Consider the following 18512-nt stretch of genomic DNA (forward strand, 5'->3'; position numbering starts at 1 on the left):
TTAAATGAAAATATTTATATACCAGCCTGAAGTACATAAAATGTCTGTTATTTTGGTACCACATATGTTATATTGGCATAAAAAATGTAAGCATATTGATAACTTTTATTTAAAAAAAAAATGCAAAATTTTCACAAAATAAAGAATATATCAAAGTTTGTCAAGTTCATTTTGTATAGTTGCCATCTCAGTCTATGTTTCATACTTCTTTAAAAACTTGCTACGTATATATGCTGTCTGTTGAATAAGTGATTTCAAAACTGGTGAAATATATTTTTAGCAATTTAATCATGAAGATTTAATTTTCGTTGTTTTTTGTGCCAAATACTGCTATATTTTCCAGTTTTGTGTAGAACCAAAGCACATTAAGTATTTTATATTTGTTACAAAATTAAATTCAGTAGGTATAACTTAACATGGTGTTTTCTGAACTAGAAATCTATCCTCTAAAGAACAACTGACAGTTTAGTTTTTATTATAAAAACTTAACAATGATTAAATAACCAGTATTACTGATAACATATTATTGTCATTCTACTTTTCTTCTTTTATCATTAAACATAAAAATAATTGATATAAATTAGTTAGATATTCTAATTAATAATTAATAAATGAGGCCAGAAATGATAACCTTGTCTGACACCTGCATGTGCAAGTACGTTAATTTCCTGAAACATGTAAAGGTATTACTATAAAGTATTGATACCATTTTTGCTAAGGCTAAGTATCTATAGACAATTACATAGACAAAGTTACACTTAAGTCAGACATTCTGTATTAAATTCAAATTACTGCAAATCTCTCATCAAGTTTACTAATAATCATGTCAGACGTGTGCATAGGTCGTGGTTGCAAAACCAGGTTGAAAGATTTATCTCAAGGAGCCCGAGCTCAAGTAGGACATGTATATTTACCTCAGAATAACTGGCTGCACCAGCTGCTGACTGCTTAGATCATTAACATAACAGAAGAAAGCATATTATGTGGAAAGTGCTACAAGCGGTACCTCAAGCAAAGGACATTGCAGTCTGAATTGTATGAACCTTCTTGTATGAGCACTTCAGATGACCCGGCGAATGATGCAGATGATGCTTACACCGATTTCATGTCATCCAACCAACTACCACTAATATCTGTTGAGAAATTATTTTCTGGTGGCAATTCACATAAAAGATGTGTCATGTGAAAAAGAGGGCACTGGGCTATGCACTATACCCCAGCGTGCCAGGACAAACTTGATATTTTTCCATTTTCTATGGTGTCCCCCTGATGGTCATGTTTGCAATGACCATGTAATTGGTGGCTTTCTGAATCCTTCTTTGCCACTAGATCTGCTTCAAGAAAGAGCTAATCAGGTTATCAATGACCTTCTTGAACTAAGCCATTTCCTTTCTGCTGGTACTCCCATGAAGAATTCAAAGAATGGACTGGTTACACACTTGAACAAATGCAGCCAATCCATAACATTTACTCCTCACACATCAATAGAGGATCATGTTCCTCTACATTCCATGCTTTGTTTCTTTTCTTGGTTAAACTGAAGACCAGTATTTCATGGTCGCAACTTGGTGTCTTGTGTGGTCTGACAAAAAAAAAATATGTGTCTCACACATTTCATAGTGTCTTAAAAGCCTTGAGCCAGACCATTGTGCCTCGTTTCCTTGGTCCTAGACACATTACCCGCGAGGACGCTAAGTGCCATAACACTTCCTTTACAAGATGTTTCTATGGGGACAAAGTAACTGTAATCCTTGATGGTACCTATATTTATATCCAAAAGAGTGCTGATCACCCTGTTCAAAGATCCTCATAGTGTGGGCAAAAGAAGCGCAACCATGTTAAATTCATGAGCATTGTCTTTCCAGATGGTTATGTGCTAGACACTAATGGGCCTTTTTATGACAATGATAATGATGCAAATATCTTGACAAAAATTCTTGGAACAGTTGAGAAACTGGCCTTGTGGCTCAAAGAAGATGACAATGTGATTGTTGACTGGGGGTTTAGAGATGTGTTGGAGCTGCTGCGAGGTTCAGGGTTTTCTGTGTACATGCCTTCCTATTTGCTCTCAGGTCTGACGCAGCATAATACACTTACTGCCAACGAGGACTGCCAGTGTACTAAGTCAAGATGGGTTGTGGAGAGCTACCATAGTCAACTGAAACAGTGGAAACTGTTCAGAGAACAACTCAGCTTAAACTACTTCCTTAGTGTCATAGAAGAACTGGTTAAAGTAGCTACTGCTTCCATGAATGCTGTACGTGGAACAATTTGTGTCCACACCAGAGAGGGACTTGAGGGACCGCCACCTTGCTGAGCGAATGCAATCCCGTTTGGCTCTGCCCAACACCTTGGCCTCAAGGGTTGCAGATGAACCTGACCTTTCTAGGCGCAACAAGGCCAACTGGGTGAAACTTGATGCCTGTTCAATAGAGTTTCCAGCACTTGATATGGAATATTTAGAAACAGTGACCTGCGGATCATATCAGTTGGAAAGTAGCACCCAGATATATTGCTGAGCATCTGACTCCTGCTGGAGAATTTGAAGTTTGGGTCTATCAGCATGATGAAAATCTTCTCCGAGGCCAAATCCATTCAAGGCACAAATCACAGTCAAAATACAATGTTTGGATTGCATCTGACAGAAATGATCACGATGACCCTGTCAAAGATTACTGCTGTGCATCCAGCGGGCAAGTGAACCATTGGAATGTGTGTACATGTTGCATGCATTTTGTATTTCTTGGGCCATGTTCAGCATCAAGATCAAACTAACCCAGTCCATGCAACACTCAAGTTCAAACAAGCAATCACTTGAGCAGTTCTGCTATACTAAAACACAATGTAATGTGCTGCAAACTGCAACTGTTCTATCTCTTATTAGTTTCTCAAAGTGCCACAAATTATGGATTGGAACTGACAAAGGCAAAACCCGTCACTATTACTGTACATAATCTATCTAATAAGGTCACTTTATTGACCTTCATCAAAACATTTGTAAAAAGCTGCTAACTAAATCTTCATATTGTGAAACTTGAACAAAAATGTCTTTATTTTAACAAATTTCATTTGTGTGACCTTGAACAGAGATCAAGTTCAGCAATGTTAACCAAACTGATACAAATTGACATGAACAACCACCTTGTCAAATAGCAAATAAGCTGTCACTATTTAACGAAAATGAAAAAAAAATCAGTGTTTCTTGGTTTTTTTAAGCAAATGTGTAAAATGACAAATTTTCCAGTTTTCATTTTTTCCAAGAATCCTCCTTTTGAAAGATATCATCTGTGGCCAACTTTTACGCATGTATGAAAAATAGACTGGTTTGGAAGTATGAAAATTGAAGTGATCAAAACAGTACTTTTCTCAAAAGTAATGGCTTTTTATATGATTTTTGGCTGCTTTTTTCAACATAAAAGAAATGTTTCTCCTGAAATAGTGTGATATGTGGTATCAAAATGTTGGTTGATAAAATGTGCACACATTAATGACATAATTTTATTGGTATTGCCTCATAATAATGCACTAGAAGGAATTACATAACAACTATTTTAACACCAACCAAGGTGTTAGTCAAGGAGCTCCCATTCTATAAGAAATCAATTCCAAGATTAACTTTTCCGTATTTAAGCTTCTGAAACCCATATCTGTTTATGGTTATCATGTTTTGAAATTCCAAGTGGGGGCCGATGCTAATGTTAAATTCCCATATATGTTGAGCCCACCTTTGGTGTAGATTGATTTCATGAATGATGAAATTATTGTTGTGTTTAGTGCTAAAAGGGATACATCAAATCTGATGGTCTTTATTTCTGGTCATTATGTATTCTTCCTAGGATTGCCACTAAAATCTGATTGATGACTTGGCTTTCAGAGGTCTACCAAGCGCTTGAGGAGTAAATGGGCTCAACACAGTGTAATGCAGGAATTCCGACAGTCTCTAATGGCTCATGCTCAAAGCAAAACTCCAAAAATCCTGTATGGCCCTCACAAAGGACAAACAGTATGTATTTTACTTTTATTTCTTATAAAGGCTATTAAATGTTTGTTTTGAATATCACTGAAGAATTCAGATGTTGCGATTAGTAGGGGCCATGGTAGCCAAGTGGTTAAGGCATCTAACAGTCTTCATCACCAGCCCATCACCTTTAAGTCATGAGTTTGAGGCCTGTGTGGGGCAATTACCAGGTACTGGACACAGGTTGGTGTTTTCTTTCTCTGGGAATTCAGCTTTTCCCTCTACTACCAAAACCTGGCACACCCTTAAATGAGCCTTGGCTGTTAAAAGGACATAAAGCAAAAATAAATAAAACTTGTGATTAATGTTGTTTATTGGTAATACTACAATATACTAACTAATTAATACTGTTGTCAAACCAGTCAATTTTACAAATTCAGTACTTACGAAGTCATCTGACAGCAAAACTGGTTGGTATCTATTAACCAATGAAAAAAAAACAAACAGTGTCTATTCCTGACATTTTGAAATATCTAACAGTATATAATAAGGTCTAATTCTCAATACAGTGGTATTTTAAGAGGAAGTGGAAATTTAAAAAGAAATGTTGACAGCTCAATATGTCAGATTGGGTGAATTTGGAGTTTCGGATAAAAAATCTCTGAATATTAATGATGTGTGAAAAACGTAGATAGCAATTTCAGAAAATGTACAGATTCCAAACTTACTGTGATATATGCTACTGCATCACTTTCATTCCACTATATCTATTGATGCACATTTAGGCCTTTATCTTACATATTAGGTTTAAATGCCTTTCCCCAATCTGTTGAATTTATTATTAAAAAGTAATGTACTTGACTTTACCTAGTCTAAATGGAATACAAAAACAACATTTACACTTTGGACTGTCACTTAATTATTTTTAAATCACTGTTAACAGTGTTCACGTGCTAGTCGTTAGTTGATAGGTAGACCAGTCTAAGGTAAAATACAAAAAAATATTAGATTTCCATGATAAATTGAGTTCATAGTGTTTAGGTAAAAAGTAATACAGAGATAAAATATCATTTTTCCTCTTAAACGTTTAAAATAGACACAACTTGAAAACATAATATTAGTGTTTTGTGCACTTTCATTGAGACCAGATCTAAATTTCACTACTAGTACACAACATGTTTCTTAAAACGTAGCGTACTTTGTACCTGTATGGAGTGAAATTTAGATCTAGCTTGAATAAGATTGTGATGCATGTCATTAAAAAGAGGAATAAGGAATTAATTGGCAGTTCTAGTTGCCTACAAATGACAACAGGATTTGTGGTCGGTGCAATAGTTTCTCAGTATAACAGAAGATGTCAATCAGAAAATACATACAGTCCAGTGACACCTAGTTTTATATAGTTCTGGCAGTATACAAGAGTTATCTTTCTTTGCTCAGTTATCAAAAGCACAATTGTTTAACGAGTTATCAAATTTTTCTGTCATGCAATGGATTTCCCATATGTTGTTCAGTAAGGTGACATCCAGCTACTACAAGGAGGCTAAATCTGAAAATATCTGTGGCAGTTCAAGCTGTGATAAACCCAGCAAACAAAACCAAAAACAATAAACAAAATAATTAAGATGTGTTTCATGAAACATCACTGTCATGTGAATTTATCAACATTAAACAGTTATTTTCTCTCTTCCAATAAAAAGACCTGTTTAAGTATTGAATTAGGGAAAATAAGTATCTGTTAGGTAAAACAAAACCTTAGGAACAATGCTTCAAATAACATGCACATACTATTTTTCAGTTAAGATCACAAATTGAACAGTATAATCAAATCTTATTTGTATTTAGGAGTTACCTCCCTTCCTACTGTAATTTGCTTGATGTTGTGACGATATTAGTGGTATGTTGATTGGTGATAAAAATCAATGAATGGGTATGCTACTTCATTCACTTCAATACTTTATAGATATCATGTTACAAAAACACTAGCAACATCCGACAGTTTATCATTTCAGCATTCATTTGATCAAAGATTTTTATAATATTATTAAAGTTACGAAAAAGATTTCAACAAGCCCCTTGTTGAACAAGTAAAATGTGGAAGAATGATCTAGATAATATTGAAGTTATGAGTTGAAAATGTTTATCAGGAGCACAAAACATTTGTTGAATTAACTTTGTACTTCCATTTCAATTTTGCCTATGCTTTATTGTGACCACATGGGCTGAGATAGAATCAACCTAATCAGTCATTGGAGATCCAAGGTGCTTGGTTCAACATTCCCGACTGTGACTATTTGTATTTCTCAGGAAGCTGAGAATTTATCTGTTCTGGACTGTCAAGGTTTTGTCCTTGGGCAGGTCTCTTTACTGCTATTGGTCTTGATGACAAGCGATGGGCCTCCCATATGTTGTTCAGTGAGGTACTCATCAGCTACTTCATATTTTGTTTTGAATTTACCATTTGTTAATTTTCTTTTGCTTTGTTTTTTTATTTTGTTTTTTGTTTGTGTGCTTGTTTTGGAACAAGTCTGCAAATCTAATATGTAAATACAACAGGAAATACAAGTACAGTTTACATTTGTTATTTCAATACTGTGAGGACAGGAATACAAACTGTTGATCAGAAACTGACACCAATGGTAGCTGTCAGTATTTGGGATCGTTCACAACTAAATATAAAGATTTTCTATGGTCTGTTGTCACGTTGCTATCAAGAGAGAAATGTCTATTGCGTAATATTCATTTCCAATTGAACAATAATTTAACAATAGATTGCCTTTACTCAAATGTACTAGCTCACCTACCATAATGGACCCTAACAAAGCCAGGTTAGAAATTATGGCACCATGTTGCAATTTGAGATGTAGGATCATTTTCTGCTTTTCTTTGTAAAGTGTATGATATTTTACTTCCCCCTGTAAAGAAGAATGTTTGGGATTTAAATTTTGTTATTAGAAAATTCAAATTTATCACGGTAATAATAAACAAAAATAATGAAACTCAGTTGGTGTCAGGGCCGAACTTTGACGAGTGATGTATAGATGTGATGTTTGTCAATACAGAGATCAAACACAGTCATAAATCATGGATATTTTAATGGGTTTTATGGTCGTATGAAGTAGGTGTACAGCTAACGTTTTAATGTAGGAATGTTAGTGCGAAAGTATTGGAACAGATATCCGGTCCTGTCACTCATTCTCATTATTGATAGGTAATGGGGTAACATGTCAATTATAATAACTGTTTTTACAGCAAGGCCAAATATTTCTAGAAATAGGTATTAGTATTTTCAAGTCATAAAAAAAAGCTTTTACATTAGGTTGAAAATTTTTGAAACCAGAAGCACACAAATAATTTGGTTTGGCCTAGAGAATGAAATCTGCTTTAATCTATAAAAAAAATTATACATTTATGACAAGTTCAGATTTTCTTGTTCTGAAATAACAAAAGATGTAGACATAAATGCACAGAAAACTTTTTTGCTGTCTCTTTCTTTTGAGTTTAACACTGAAATATACCTGGATGAATGACTCCATGCTGTTTTGGGCTTGTTACAAAATACACGATAGTACTGTAGTTTAGAATTACGAGTTAGTTTCTTTTGAAATGTTTTCAATACGATTTCAAGGTAGTGCCGAGTGTAGATTTCCAAGTTTGCACCTGATGACACACAAGGTAGTTGTAGGTAATATGTTCTAGTCTCACCACTAATACTTGGACTCGTACAAAGTCTTTTTGTCAACAGCAAATTACTGTGTACTTTGATAAGGATTTTCTCATTAGCACAGTGTCTAGGTTATCTGGTCCCTCATTGCCTGTTTAATGTTTTGTTTTGGAGCTTGGTCTACTTTAAATGTTAAAATCTACAGTAGAAATCAATACATAGTATCAGTATGTTTGGAATACTTAAAATTAATGAGGAAATCTCCCTAATGTTATGTATGGTATCACTTTGTGACATGATATATCCAGGCATTTACTCTGGTTTATAGATTTGATTGTGATTTGGAAATTTATACACTCAGGACAATGTTGATGTTAACTTTGAAGCTTAATTTCCACAAAAAAATATTCCTTTTCTTTATCAAATTGGTCTTAAAATGAAATAACTTTTTTTTTTTTTACTTTTTTTGTTTGTTTAAAATTCTATTCTAATTCAATTTAAATTTGAATATATCAAGCATTTTAAAACAATCATGAAAATAATTATGGTTTTCAGCTTCAAATCAGTGTTAATTATGACTCTTGTATAAGTGTTGAAAAAGGGAGAATGAAATACTGTCATTATATGTTTTACAAGATTTCTAGTTTTTTCGACATAAACAAATTATTGGCTGCAGATGTAGACTCACACATGAGAAATGGATACCCTAATGCTCTTACTAATCTCCCTATGTGTCTATTAAAAGTCAGAAATGCCTTTCTCTTACAATTTATTTTTTTTACCACCCCTCATTTAAAGTTTAATTCAAAATCTGAAATGACAAATTTGGAGTAAATATGAATTAGGTAATCCAAATTAATTCCACTTTAAGTTAATATACTCCTTATTTGTCCATCAGATGAAATGAACTGTGGGCATTTTCTCATGTGAATGTTTCTGCCAGTTTTTGCCATAATTCACATATAGAAAAATCTTTTTTTTTTTATTTTTGTGACTAGGGGTATATGGTGACACCTAGAGAAACACTAGTGTTGAGAATCATGCTTGTGTGAGAGCATTGCCTAATGGTTTCCTATCTGGCACACATGGTGTTCTACATAGTCAACATTTCTTGCATTTCTGTGTATCTTGACAGTACCCACTTGATACCGAGGCTACTCCAGCATTAATTGGTAACATATTACAAGGATTGACACCCTGTGGCGAAACTCTGGCCAAACCTTACATGATAATTCTTTGGACAATCCATCTTTTGCCTCATAATTGTCAACATTTTTGTATTTTCAATTGACTGCAGACCTTGTAGAGCATCAGACTCTTGTAACTGTTGCAAGGCTATTGGCCATAATATATAGATATTTTATATATTGACATATCATCTTCCCATGACCTTTTTAAACTCTAGTAATGTTTCAGAACAGTTTCTTTTGTAGCAGCAACTCAAATACTTTCAGACGTTTTATATCTTTGCTTGCCCTTGAAACAGGACAGAAAAAAACGAAACATATACGTTAAAATTATTTTTTGGATTATGTCGTCTCATGTACGCAATTGTATGAAAATAAAATAGTCTTAATTGATGCTGTATTGCTAGATTAAAAAGAAACAGAAAAGTTGATTGGATTTCCCTTTGGAAAATTACAAAATTATCAAAGAAAAGTAATTAATCAAGAAGACTGTTTTACAGTTCTGTGATGTAGGTCTCTGTACATGAGAGTTATCATATTTCTCTAAATTACCTGATAATCATCTGTAAGATTGCAGCAACAACTTAATTGTAATATTATTTAATTTTTTCTCTCTAATTACTCAGTATTAATGACCATCATGCATTTCCAGAACGATCAACATATACCACAGAGTGTAATGGATACATGAAATAAGGTATTGATAGATCTGGTACACAGTGAACTACAAAGGGTTTAAATCCTCGTGTTTGGGTTTAGTGTTTAGTAAGATGGGTTTCTTTAATGTGCTGCTGTCAACTCAAGGTTTTTTGGCTCGATTTTTGTTGACAAATAGCTGTAACGACTTTGTCAGAAGCATTTCAAAGACTCTTTGTTTAAGTTGGATAAACGTATGACAGCAAGTTTTGTTTATGACTCCTCTCGGTACCTGCGCTAATGTTGCAAGAAGGGTTGTGTCTTCAAGCTTGATTTGTTCTGTATCATGTCCAGTGTTATGTTTCAAACCTTTATTTTGCGGTCAGTGGCCTGCTTTCAGAATCACTGAGTTGAAGGACTATTTTGAACAACTCTGTAATATGTGTCAAACTCCCTGATGTTCTTGTTGTCTTGAGTTATAACCCACCCCTAACATAGTTCTTTATTAACCAAAAAAGAACATTTTTTACAGCTTTCAAAATTATCCAGTTGTGGAATTGTCTTGAAGTATACTATAATACGTGTCATAATTACAAATTAAGTGTTTTGATCTCAGATTACAAACTTACCTGTCTCAGGGGAAACAGTTCTAGTTTAAATTTTCGTATTATCAAGAAGTGATTTTTAAGTCTTCATTCAATACAGATCAACTCACTGAACAAGCCTATATCATTTTTTTTTTTTTTTTTTGACAAATTGTAATGGAGATTAAAAAAATATGCATATTATTTAAATCGATATTAAAACCACAAATCACGAAATTATTAAGTAAGTGTCTCTTAATTTTATGTTAAAATTCACACATGGCTTCCATAATACATTGGAACAGAAGTTAAGCTATCAACATTACGATAAAAATTCCAAAACAATTATCATTTATTTTGTATCATGAATAAATACAACCATATTGTATGATAATTCATCTTAGAGAAAAGGCGAAGAAAAAAAAATTATGAAAACCAAAGTGCCATTGCAGTTAGAATGTGATAAATTACAGTTTGTCGTCAGCACACAATAATACTCTGTAATATTACTTGATGGATAAGCTATTAACTGGCCTATTCTGGAGAAAGAATCAATGTGAAATGTAAATCAATTTCATTAATGGATGAAATATAAATGGAAGAGAGTGTTTATGGAGGTGTCAAAATACCACTTATAATGTTATTTCTACCCCAACCATTGTAACTCTGGCAATACTAACATGCTTGGTGGCTTCACACAATCAAATGCTCTTTCTAGGGTCATCAAGAATTTGAACCGAATGACAGAGTACGATTTATATTCAGTATATCTTATAGGCATAGGTATATATACAACTTGGTGTTTTTCTTCACATTGAATTTAATTTATATATTTTACGGTGTTAATGGTTTTGTTATTCATAAATTATTGTGTGCCCTACAATCCTTCCAGTTATTATAAGTCCATTTTCAGATATACTTATAATTCACATTATCATGATGGGGTGTTGGTTGATTCGTGGCGTTGTTACAACTTCACGTCTCCCATTTATATTTAATATTGTAAACGCAGCCACATGTTGATCATACAGGGCTGTTATTCTGATAGGGACAACATCTGTGATAACATACCCTTGCATTATAAATACATTTGATTCAATGTCAAATCCTCCTGCACATTCATGTCATAATATATCATATTAACAGGAGAGTATGATATATTAGTCATATCTTTCTCAAAGATAGGGATATGTGTATATTCTTTTTATAAATGCCTAACATATCCTGTTGAAATCAGTCTGGACTATTTTACTTAGGGCAATGTTGGCTATTATGAGATGGAGTGAATCAGTAACCGGACTTTGATTATTGATTATACACTGAGATTCAATAAGTAGCTTATCCCAAATTCCTGATTTTTTGATGTATGAAATATAGAAATTGCTTTATGTAGTATTTTAGATATTCGTATCAGATTTCCAAATGTCATAGACAAGCTGCCATTGATTAAGCTGCTTGAAACTGTATATTGCTGAAGGCTTCCAGGTGATGACGGTTCGTGTTGTCTTCATGTTGTATTCATGTCTCTGTTTCGTGTTGGTGTTTCTAGTACTTGAGATTTTGTTTCATGCTGTGTCCATTTTTTTTTAAGTGTTTCCAGCATTTGAAACTTTATCTTTTGTTGTTTTTGTAATATTTCTAGCATAATATATATTATTATTTTCCTTGTTTCTATCTTTGTGGTGTATTCAACATTTGACATGTTGTCTAGTGTTATTTTTTATTTTTTGTGATGTTGAGGCATTTGATGCATTTGGTTTGTGTCGTCTACAGCATTTAATGTTTAATAGTATTGTATTATCTCTGGTTTTCTGATGTCTATGGCATTTAATAGGTTGTCAATTTGGACATTTCTTTTTCAGTTTTTGTTTCGTCCCCTTCAAGAACACAGTGTCTTCTCTTTGAATTTTTTCAGTGGTTATTCAAATCTTATTTTTGTTCATTATTTTCCCCATGTTTGGTCAAATATTTGGTAGCCATTAATTTGTTGTAGATTTGGACTGTCTCTTGTTTTGTGTTGACTGCAGCATTTGATGTGTTTGATAACGATGACGTTTAATGTTGTTTTTATAATGGTTGTTACATTTGATATAACAATCCATGTTGTTTATATTTTGTGTTGATGTCTGAGGCATTTGATTTGATGGTTCGTGTAGTATGTAGTCTGTTTATGCTAATATGCTGTTGGATTCATTGTCTTTTCATTTCCGCAATCTTGAGGTGAAATTATTTCTTATCTCCATTATGGGATGATTCATTAAATGAAATGAAGATGTTTATTATTTCAATTTTGTGGTATTCTTCATTCATGGATATAAAAGAAATCAATGTCACTATTTTGTGTTGGTATTTGGAATATTTGATATGCTGATAGTTCATGCTATTTATAATTTTGTATTTTTGAAAATGAATTTTTTTCATTTTCTATTTTAAATTTGAGTATGTGTATATTATACTAAGACAAATTGTTTTTTTTTTTTTTTTTAAGTTCAGTGGACTACTGGTGTGATATGATTTTCTTTTTTTCATACTACCTTTACTCTAATAATGAAAAAAAGTATTATGTATATATTTTGATAAGCAGCAATGAATGTTCTGTTACTATTGCTTGTTTGGTCTTTAATGTTTGATCGACAAATACTTTTATATTTTTATACTTTTTTACTTATATTCATAAGGGTAACGCTTTCAAACAACTTGCTTAATCTTTGGAGGTTAAAAGATAACCCAGTATGTCATCAATGTATATTTTGCATATGATAGCTGACTTAAAAAAAAAATTTATACTCACCTTGGATATATTGTGATCCAGTTTAGATTAAATTTTTCTTTTTTGACAAAACAAACTTTAAAAAGGTAGTAGCTCTGAAGACTGTTGACGTATTGGCTTAAACTTGTTACAAATGACATCCGTGTGGGATCAAATTAAGATAAAAGTTCTTGTAAGGTACTTACATGCTCATAATTTGATTGGAATCTACCTCAGAGCTGAAGAATTAAGCAGTGGCTGTTGTTATAATACAACAGTGATACATGCGTATAATTGCTTTTATTCCTTAGTAAGGTCAGTGTTACCGAGTTGAAACGTTTATCGCGATGTAGTGAATTCAACACAGATTTCCAGACTTGGTGAGGTTTTACACGTTGGTATTCCGATTTCCTGTTATGATTGCTTGATAAGTGAACTTAAATTACATTTCCATTATAGATTTTACTGTCATGTAAAGAATGTGTTATATGTCGTTAAATTAGTTATTTTAGGCCAATTTACCTCTTCTCGTGTACTATTGTTATTATCATTATATGCACTATTCACGTTTCCAAATTAGTACACAAATATAGTGAATTGTTTGACTCACTGCCGCGGAAGCATTTGAAGGTGTTATATTTAAGGTTGTTCCGGGTCAGCAGTGTTTGTATAACTTGGTGCTATGGATAGCGTGTGACTTGGGTGGGTGGTCTGGAATAGGTTAGCAGAAATGTCTGTGTTAATTTGTGATTGCACAAAAACTGTATTCTTGTGCATGTAGAACTATACCAGCATACCATGATCCTTTTAAAGAAAATGATGTCAAGCGTGGCTGACAAATTTTTCGCTCGATATGAATTTCATTGTCGTCAAACCCCTACACTGATGGTGTTGTTCGAGTTACTTAAATTGCTTTCTTCCACATATCCTCTCCCACTGACTCACACACACACACACACACACACATTTTACAACCTTATTTCTCTCTCTGAAGTTCCATGCGATTTGAAATAAAAAAAAAATATAGCAATTATTTCCCCCTTGGTGCACCTGTCAGATCTATGTATTTAAAGAGATTTTATTTTAAACGGTAGCAACTCATGCTGAAATCTTCATGATTTAGTAGTAATCATTTAGGCTTGCTTTTACTTTATGCGACATTAAATTAGAAATTATTTGCTGTAGAAGTTTTAAAAACTATTAAGAATCAAATTTCATTTCAGTAAATAAAGTTGAAATTACCACGTTTGGGGTTGTTAATTTTAGAAAGGAGTTTGCCACGTACACTTTTAAATCGAAAATTTGAAGAACTTTTATATGAAATAAAACATCAAGATTCTTATCTATTAATGACATCATATATCTTTTTGAAGGACTTAACTTTTCACCATCAGTGTTGCCATCTAAAAATATGGTTTAAGTCTGCTACGAGATGTTCTTTCAAAATTTGATAGATATTGAAATGCAGAAAAGTGCCAGTATACCACAGAAGATGAATTGCCCTTGTTTTGAAAATTTTATATTTGTGTGATTCGTTAAAATTATTTTATCAAAGTTTACCAGTATTCTAGTGTATATAATACATAACAATTGGAATATCAGGCCATAGATCAGCATTCATACTAACCTATTAGGTTGACCTTTCTGTGTACTTATCATAACGTGACCATTAATCTTATCCGATTGGATGGCGTTATCACCATAGATACTGTGTTGATTGTAGACAGATCTGTAACGCACACTCCTACAGTCAGGATCTGTGCTACTTTAGCGTAATGATGGCATATCATATACCACAGACAAATCATCGTCATGATGATGATGATGATGATGATAATCATCGTCGTCGTCGTCGTCAGTGGAAGCAGCAGTGTTTTCCAATACTAATAATTTATTTGGGATAACTGTCGTTTTGTACCTAACATATCAACTTTTTCATTTCGATAAAATGACAAGATAGTAACATTTTATGTTTGTAGGATAGGACCTTTATTCTCTGTAACTAATGCAATGCATGTGTTAGTTTCATATTTTGAGCTTTGTATACATAACAATGAAATATCTACTACTGAATATGTGCTTAATTTGAAAAAAAAAAATCATGTTATAACAAAATCTGAATGACAATCGCAATTCATTGAAAGAGGATAAAAATTCGTACATTTGAACTAAATTCAAACAAAATTAAACATTTTAAAATTATGAGCTTTGGTTTGCTGATTTCGTTTGATTGAGACTTTTTAACACGTCTTTACACGTCACATCTGCACTTTTTATCATTCTATACCATATTTGATTTCAGCAGCCCTCATTTTAACAGGTGTTAATTACCCGTTTGTTGTATGAAATGTTGTATATAAATGTACTCGAAGTCACTATGTAACAGCCATGTCATGCAGTCATGCTGTCTATGAACAACCCTATAACCGGGTACAGTGTGTAAATGGTTCATTGGTGATAATGTGCAATTACTACTTCATTGGTTATTATCATTATAATTAAATTAACATTGCCATAATTTAATTACATCCTTTATAAACAGAATGCATCCATGTAATTACTATTTACAAAGAAAAATACTGTTATAACGTCTGTCACTTGTTGCCTTTGTCGATGCAGATTTGCTACTTGTTAAGCTGGCTATCAAACGTTATTCACACACTCTGCTCGGTTAGTTCATAAATACGATGTATATACTCGCATCCCCACCTCAATGATCACATGAATACGGCCCAGTGGTTAGTGTTATATAGTCAACTTTCACTTAATATTCCTTCCATGCCCACCCATTTTATGAGCTATATTTTCATGCTTACCTGGCATCCAACTATTTTAATGGGAATCAAGCACGTTTGAGGGAGTAAAAAATTGAAAATTCTACATAACACCATTCAAATGGAACTCTCCTGTGATTTTATCACTTTCTAATTAACAATGTTTAGTGTCTTGTGGAAGAAATTACGATCACTAGTGAAAATGCATGAATATTTATGTTTTGATGTATCAACAGTTTATGTCAAGTTATATAAATTCTGAATCCTTTGATAAGATCTTAAATTGTTGGTTCATTTCAAAATTTCAATGAAATCATTTTTTATCCAACAAGTTACTTTGAATTCCAATTTCACACTATTTTGAGGGGTCAACCATTATAGAAAAAAAACTTCTTAAATAATGAGGTATTTATATAATTTTGTCCCCGACAATAGTGATAGAGACTGGGTTGTATGTGAGAGACATATACAGGTGAAATATATTTTATTATCTTATTGACATATCTGGTTCATGTAATTCGTTTTAATATTGAAAACTACTTTGCCATAAATTATAATTGCTAACAGCTTTTGGACAATGTAACGCAAGATGCTATGAACACCTCACATCTATTTATCACATAGTAAACAAAAAACGCCGCTGTGAAACAGCTGTCCTCCACCTGACTAGACACGAAGTGGAATTGAAAAGAATGAAGAATTTAAGAAAAGAAAAAACACTGAATCAGATTCAAATGTATATATCAGATACATTGATTTTGTTATGAATGCAGCGAAGCAGATAAAACCAAAGAAGATGTGTTTGTACTACATGAATCTGTTTCTCTCGTCCTCGAAAATCAACGAAGCGTACAGAACGAACTTGTTCATCAGAGATACAATAACCGGTTTTAAGAGGAAACAGAATTAGTATAATTTTACAATTCTGTATATGACCTATACGCTGAGATATATTTTGCAAGGAAGAGAAATATTGTAATATAACTAAACCCATTAAGGCTCTAAGAAATGTCGGTAAAACATCCAGAATATTACATTTTTATGTACCTACCAACTACTCAACAAGTTATCGGTCAAACTTCATAACGACGATATGTTTTTATGCTGTCGATTTGCATCCTAAAGCACAAGCACAAGATAGAAGAATACTTCTATACTATGTTGGAAGTGTTTGTTTACTCAATAGCTCTTTGCTAGATAACCTCTCAAATGTTTCTACGTTTAAAATTGTTCTTACAGTACACACGTTTTTTACCAGCTATAGCTTTGGTATGTTATATATATGGATATTCATATACAAAAAAATGAAATTGAGTATTTCCCCTCTTACCGCATTTGTTACTTCTAACATGATCACAAGTATGATATACATTATGATTAAGAATGCCTTTGCTAACTTTCCATACCTACATATTAACATAATTATAATCCAAACTCAAATACAATGAAATTAGGGCAAAATATGACCAAGAGAAAAATTTACACTGAGATTCATGAAAAAATACAAGGAGAATGATATCAGGTGTTCGGGAAGATTAAGCGTCTTCAGCTTCATCAGCGGCATCCGCCACGTAAATCTCTGTCAATCCTAGTAAGTAATGTCACTTTCTCAAACGAGCAGGTATATAGCAATGGCACCAACTGGCAAATTAACGAGCATCAAACACGTCCAGCTCCATATCGCACAAAGAAATGTGAACATATCGCGGCTGATTCTATGAACACGCTCTATGCTATGGCTTTGTCCATAGGCAGTCGACATATTCCACAAAAATCGTGATAAAAGAATAGGAAACTAACCGCAATCTGTGATGCTATTTCATTCCTTGCAATATACACCAGAATCCGGGTCTATAGACACAACTGCCAGAATTTCTTTTTTGAAGAAAATAAATCTAATAATACGATTTATTAGCTAGCTTCACAATGTCCGAATTCTTAATTTCAGGATGCTTACAGTATGTTGAATGTTTGCTGGCATTACTGAAATGTAAAGTTTAGTGAAATTACTGGTGCAATGTATATCAATAAGGATCTTATGTCTGTTGCAAAATTCAATCATTATAAGTGTATTAAATGAGGTAACATTTGATGTTAGATCAAGACATTACTGATAAGTCGGTAACATTTTATCTAATGTCTGGACATTGTCGGGGATGGATTTCATGTTAGATTGGTTTTGTCATTGATAAGATCTCACTTGATGTAAGATTGGATATTGTCGTGAATGAAATATTTTTTAATGTAAGATTCATTCTTTGTCATTTAGGAGGTGACAGTTATTGTAAGATTAAGACATTGTCATTAACGATAAGACGTTAAATATGAGACCACGACATTGTCATCAATGAGGCGATGTTTGATGTAAGATAACGACTTTGGCATCAGTGAGATGAGGTTTAAGACTAAAACATTGTCGTTAATGAGATGACGTTTAATGTAAGATTAAGACAATTGTCGCCAATGAAATGACGTTTAATGTAATATTGAGACACTTTCGTCAATGAGATGATGTTTTTTTTTGTAAGATTGAGACATTGTCGTTAATGAGATGACGTTTAATGTAAGATTGAGACATTGTCGTTAATGAGATGACATTTAATGTAAGATTGAGACATTGTCGTTAATGAGATGACGTTTAATGTAAGATTGAGACATTGTCGTTAATGAGATGACGTTTAATGTAAGATTGAGACATTGTCGTTAATGAGATGACGTTTAATGTAAGATTGAGACATTGTCGTTAATGAGATGACGTTTAATGTAAGATTGAGACATTGTCTGTGATGATGTAATATTTGATGTGAGATTGGACATTATGGTTGATTTTGGTAAATTTTGACGTATTATTAAACATTTCATTAATTGTGTTAGGTGTTATGTATATTGGGACATTGTCAGTGACGAGGATTTTAAAAAAGGGTTTAAAAGGTTTGAAGGTAATATATATTCATAATGAT

At 33.0% G+C, this 18512-nt stretch overlaps 1 protein-coding gene across 1 annotated transcript in view; it reads left to right on the top strand.

Moving 5' to 3' along the window:
- The window catches only part of LOC132549300 (synaptotagmin-7-like), a 28061-nt gene that overhangs the window by 5631 nt on the left and 3918 nt on the right, over nt 1–18512 (top strand). Inside the window, exon 7 of the mRNA XM_060213222.1 lies at nt 3875–4003. Within this exon, the coding sequence (XP_060069205.1) occupies nt 3875–4003 (129 nt within the window). The remainder of the gene's footprint in view (nt 1–3874; nt 4004–18512) is intronic.

This window comes from Ylistrum balloti, unplaced genomic scaffold, assembly GCF_031769215.1.
Source record: "Ylistrum balloti isolate Yb309-2 unplaced genomic scaffold, AGI_CSIRO_Ybal_v1 Utg370052, whole genome shotgun sequence".
In the NCBI taxonomy this organism is placed as follows: domain Eukaryota; kingdom Metazoa; phylum Mollusca; class Bivalvia; order Pectinida; family Pectinidae; genus Ylistrum; species Ylistrum balloti.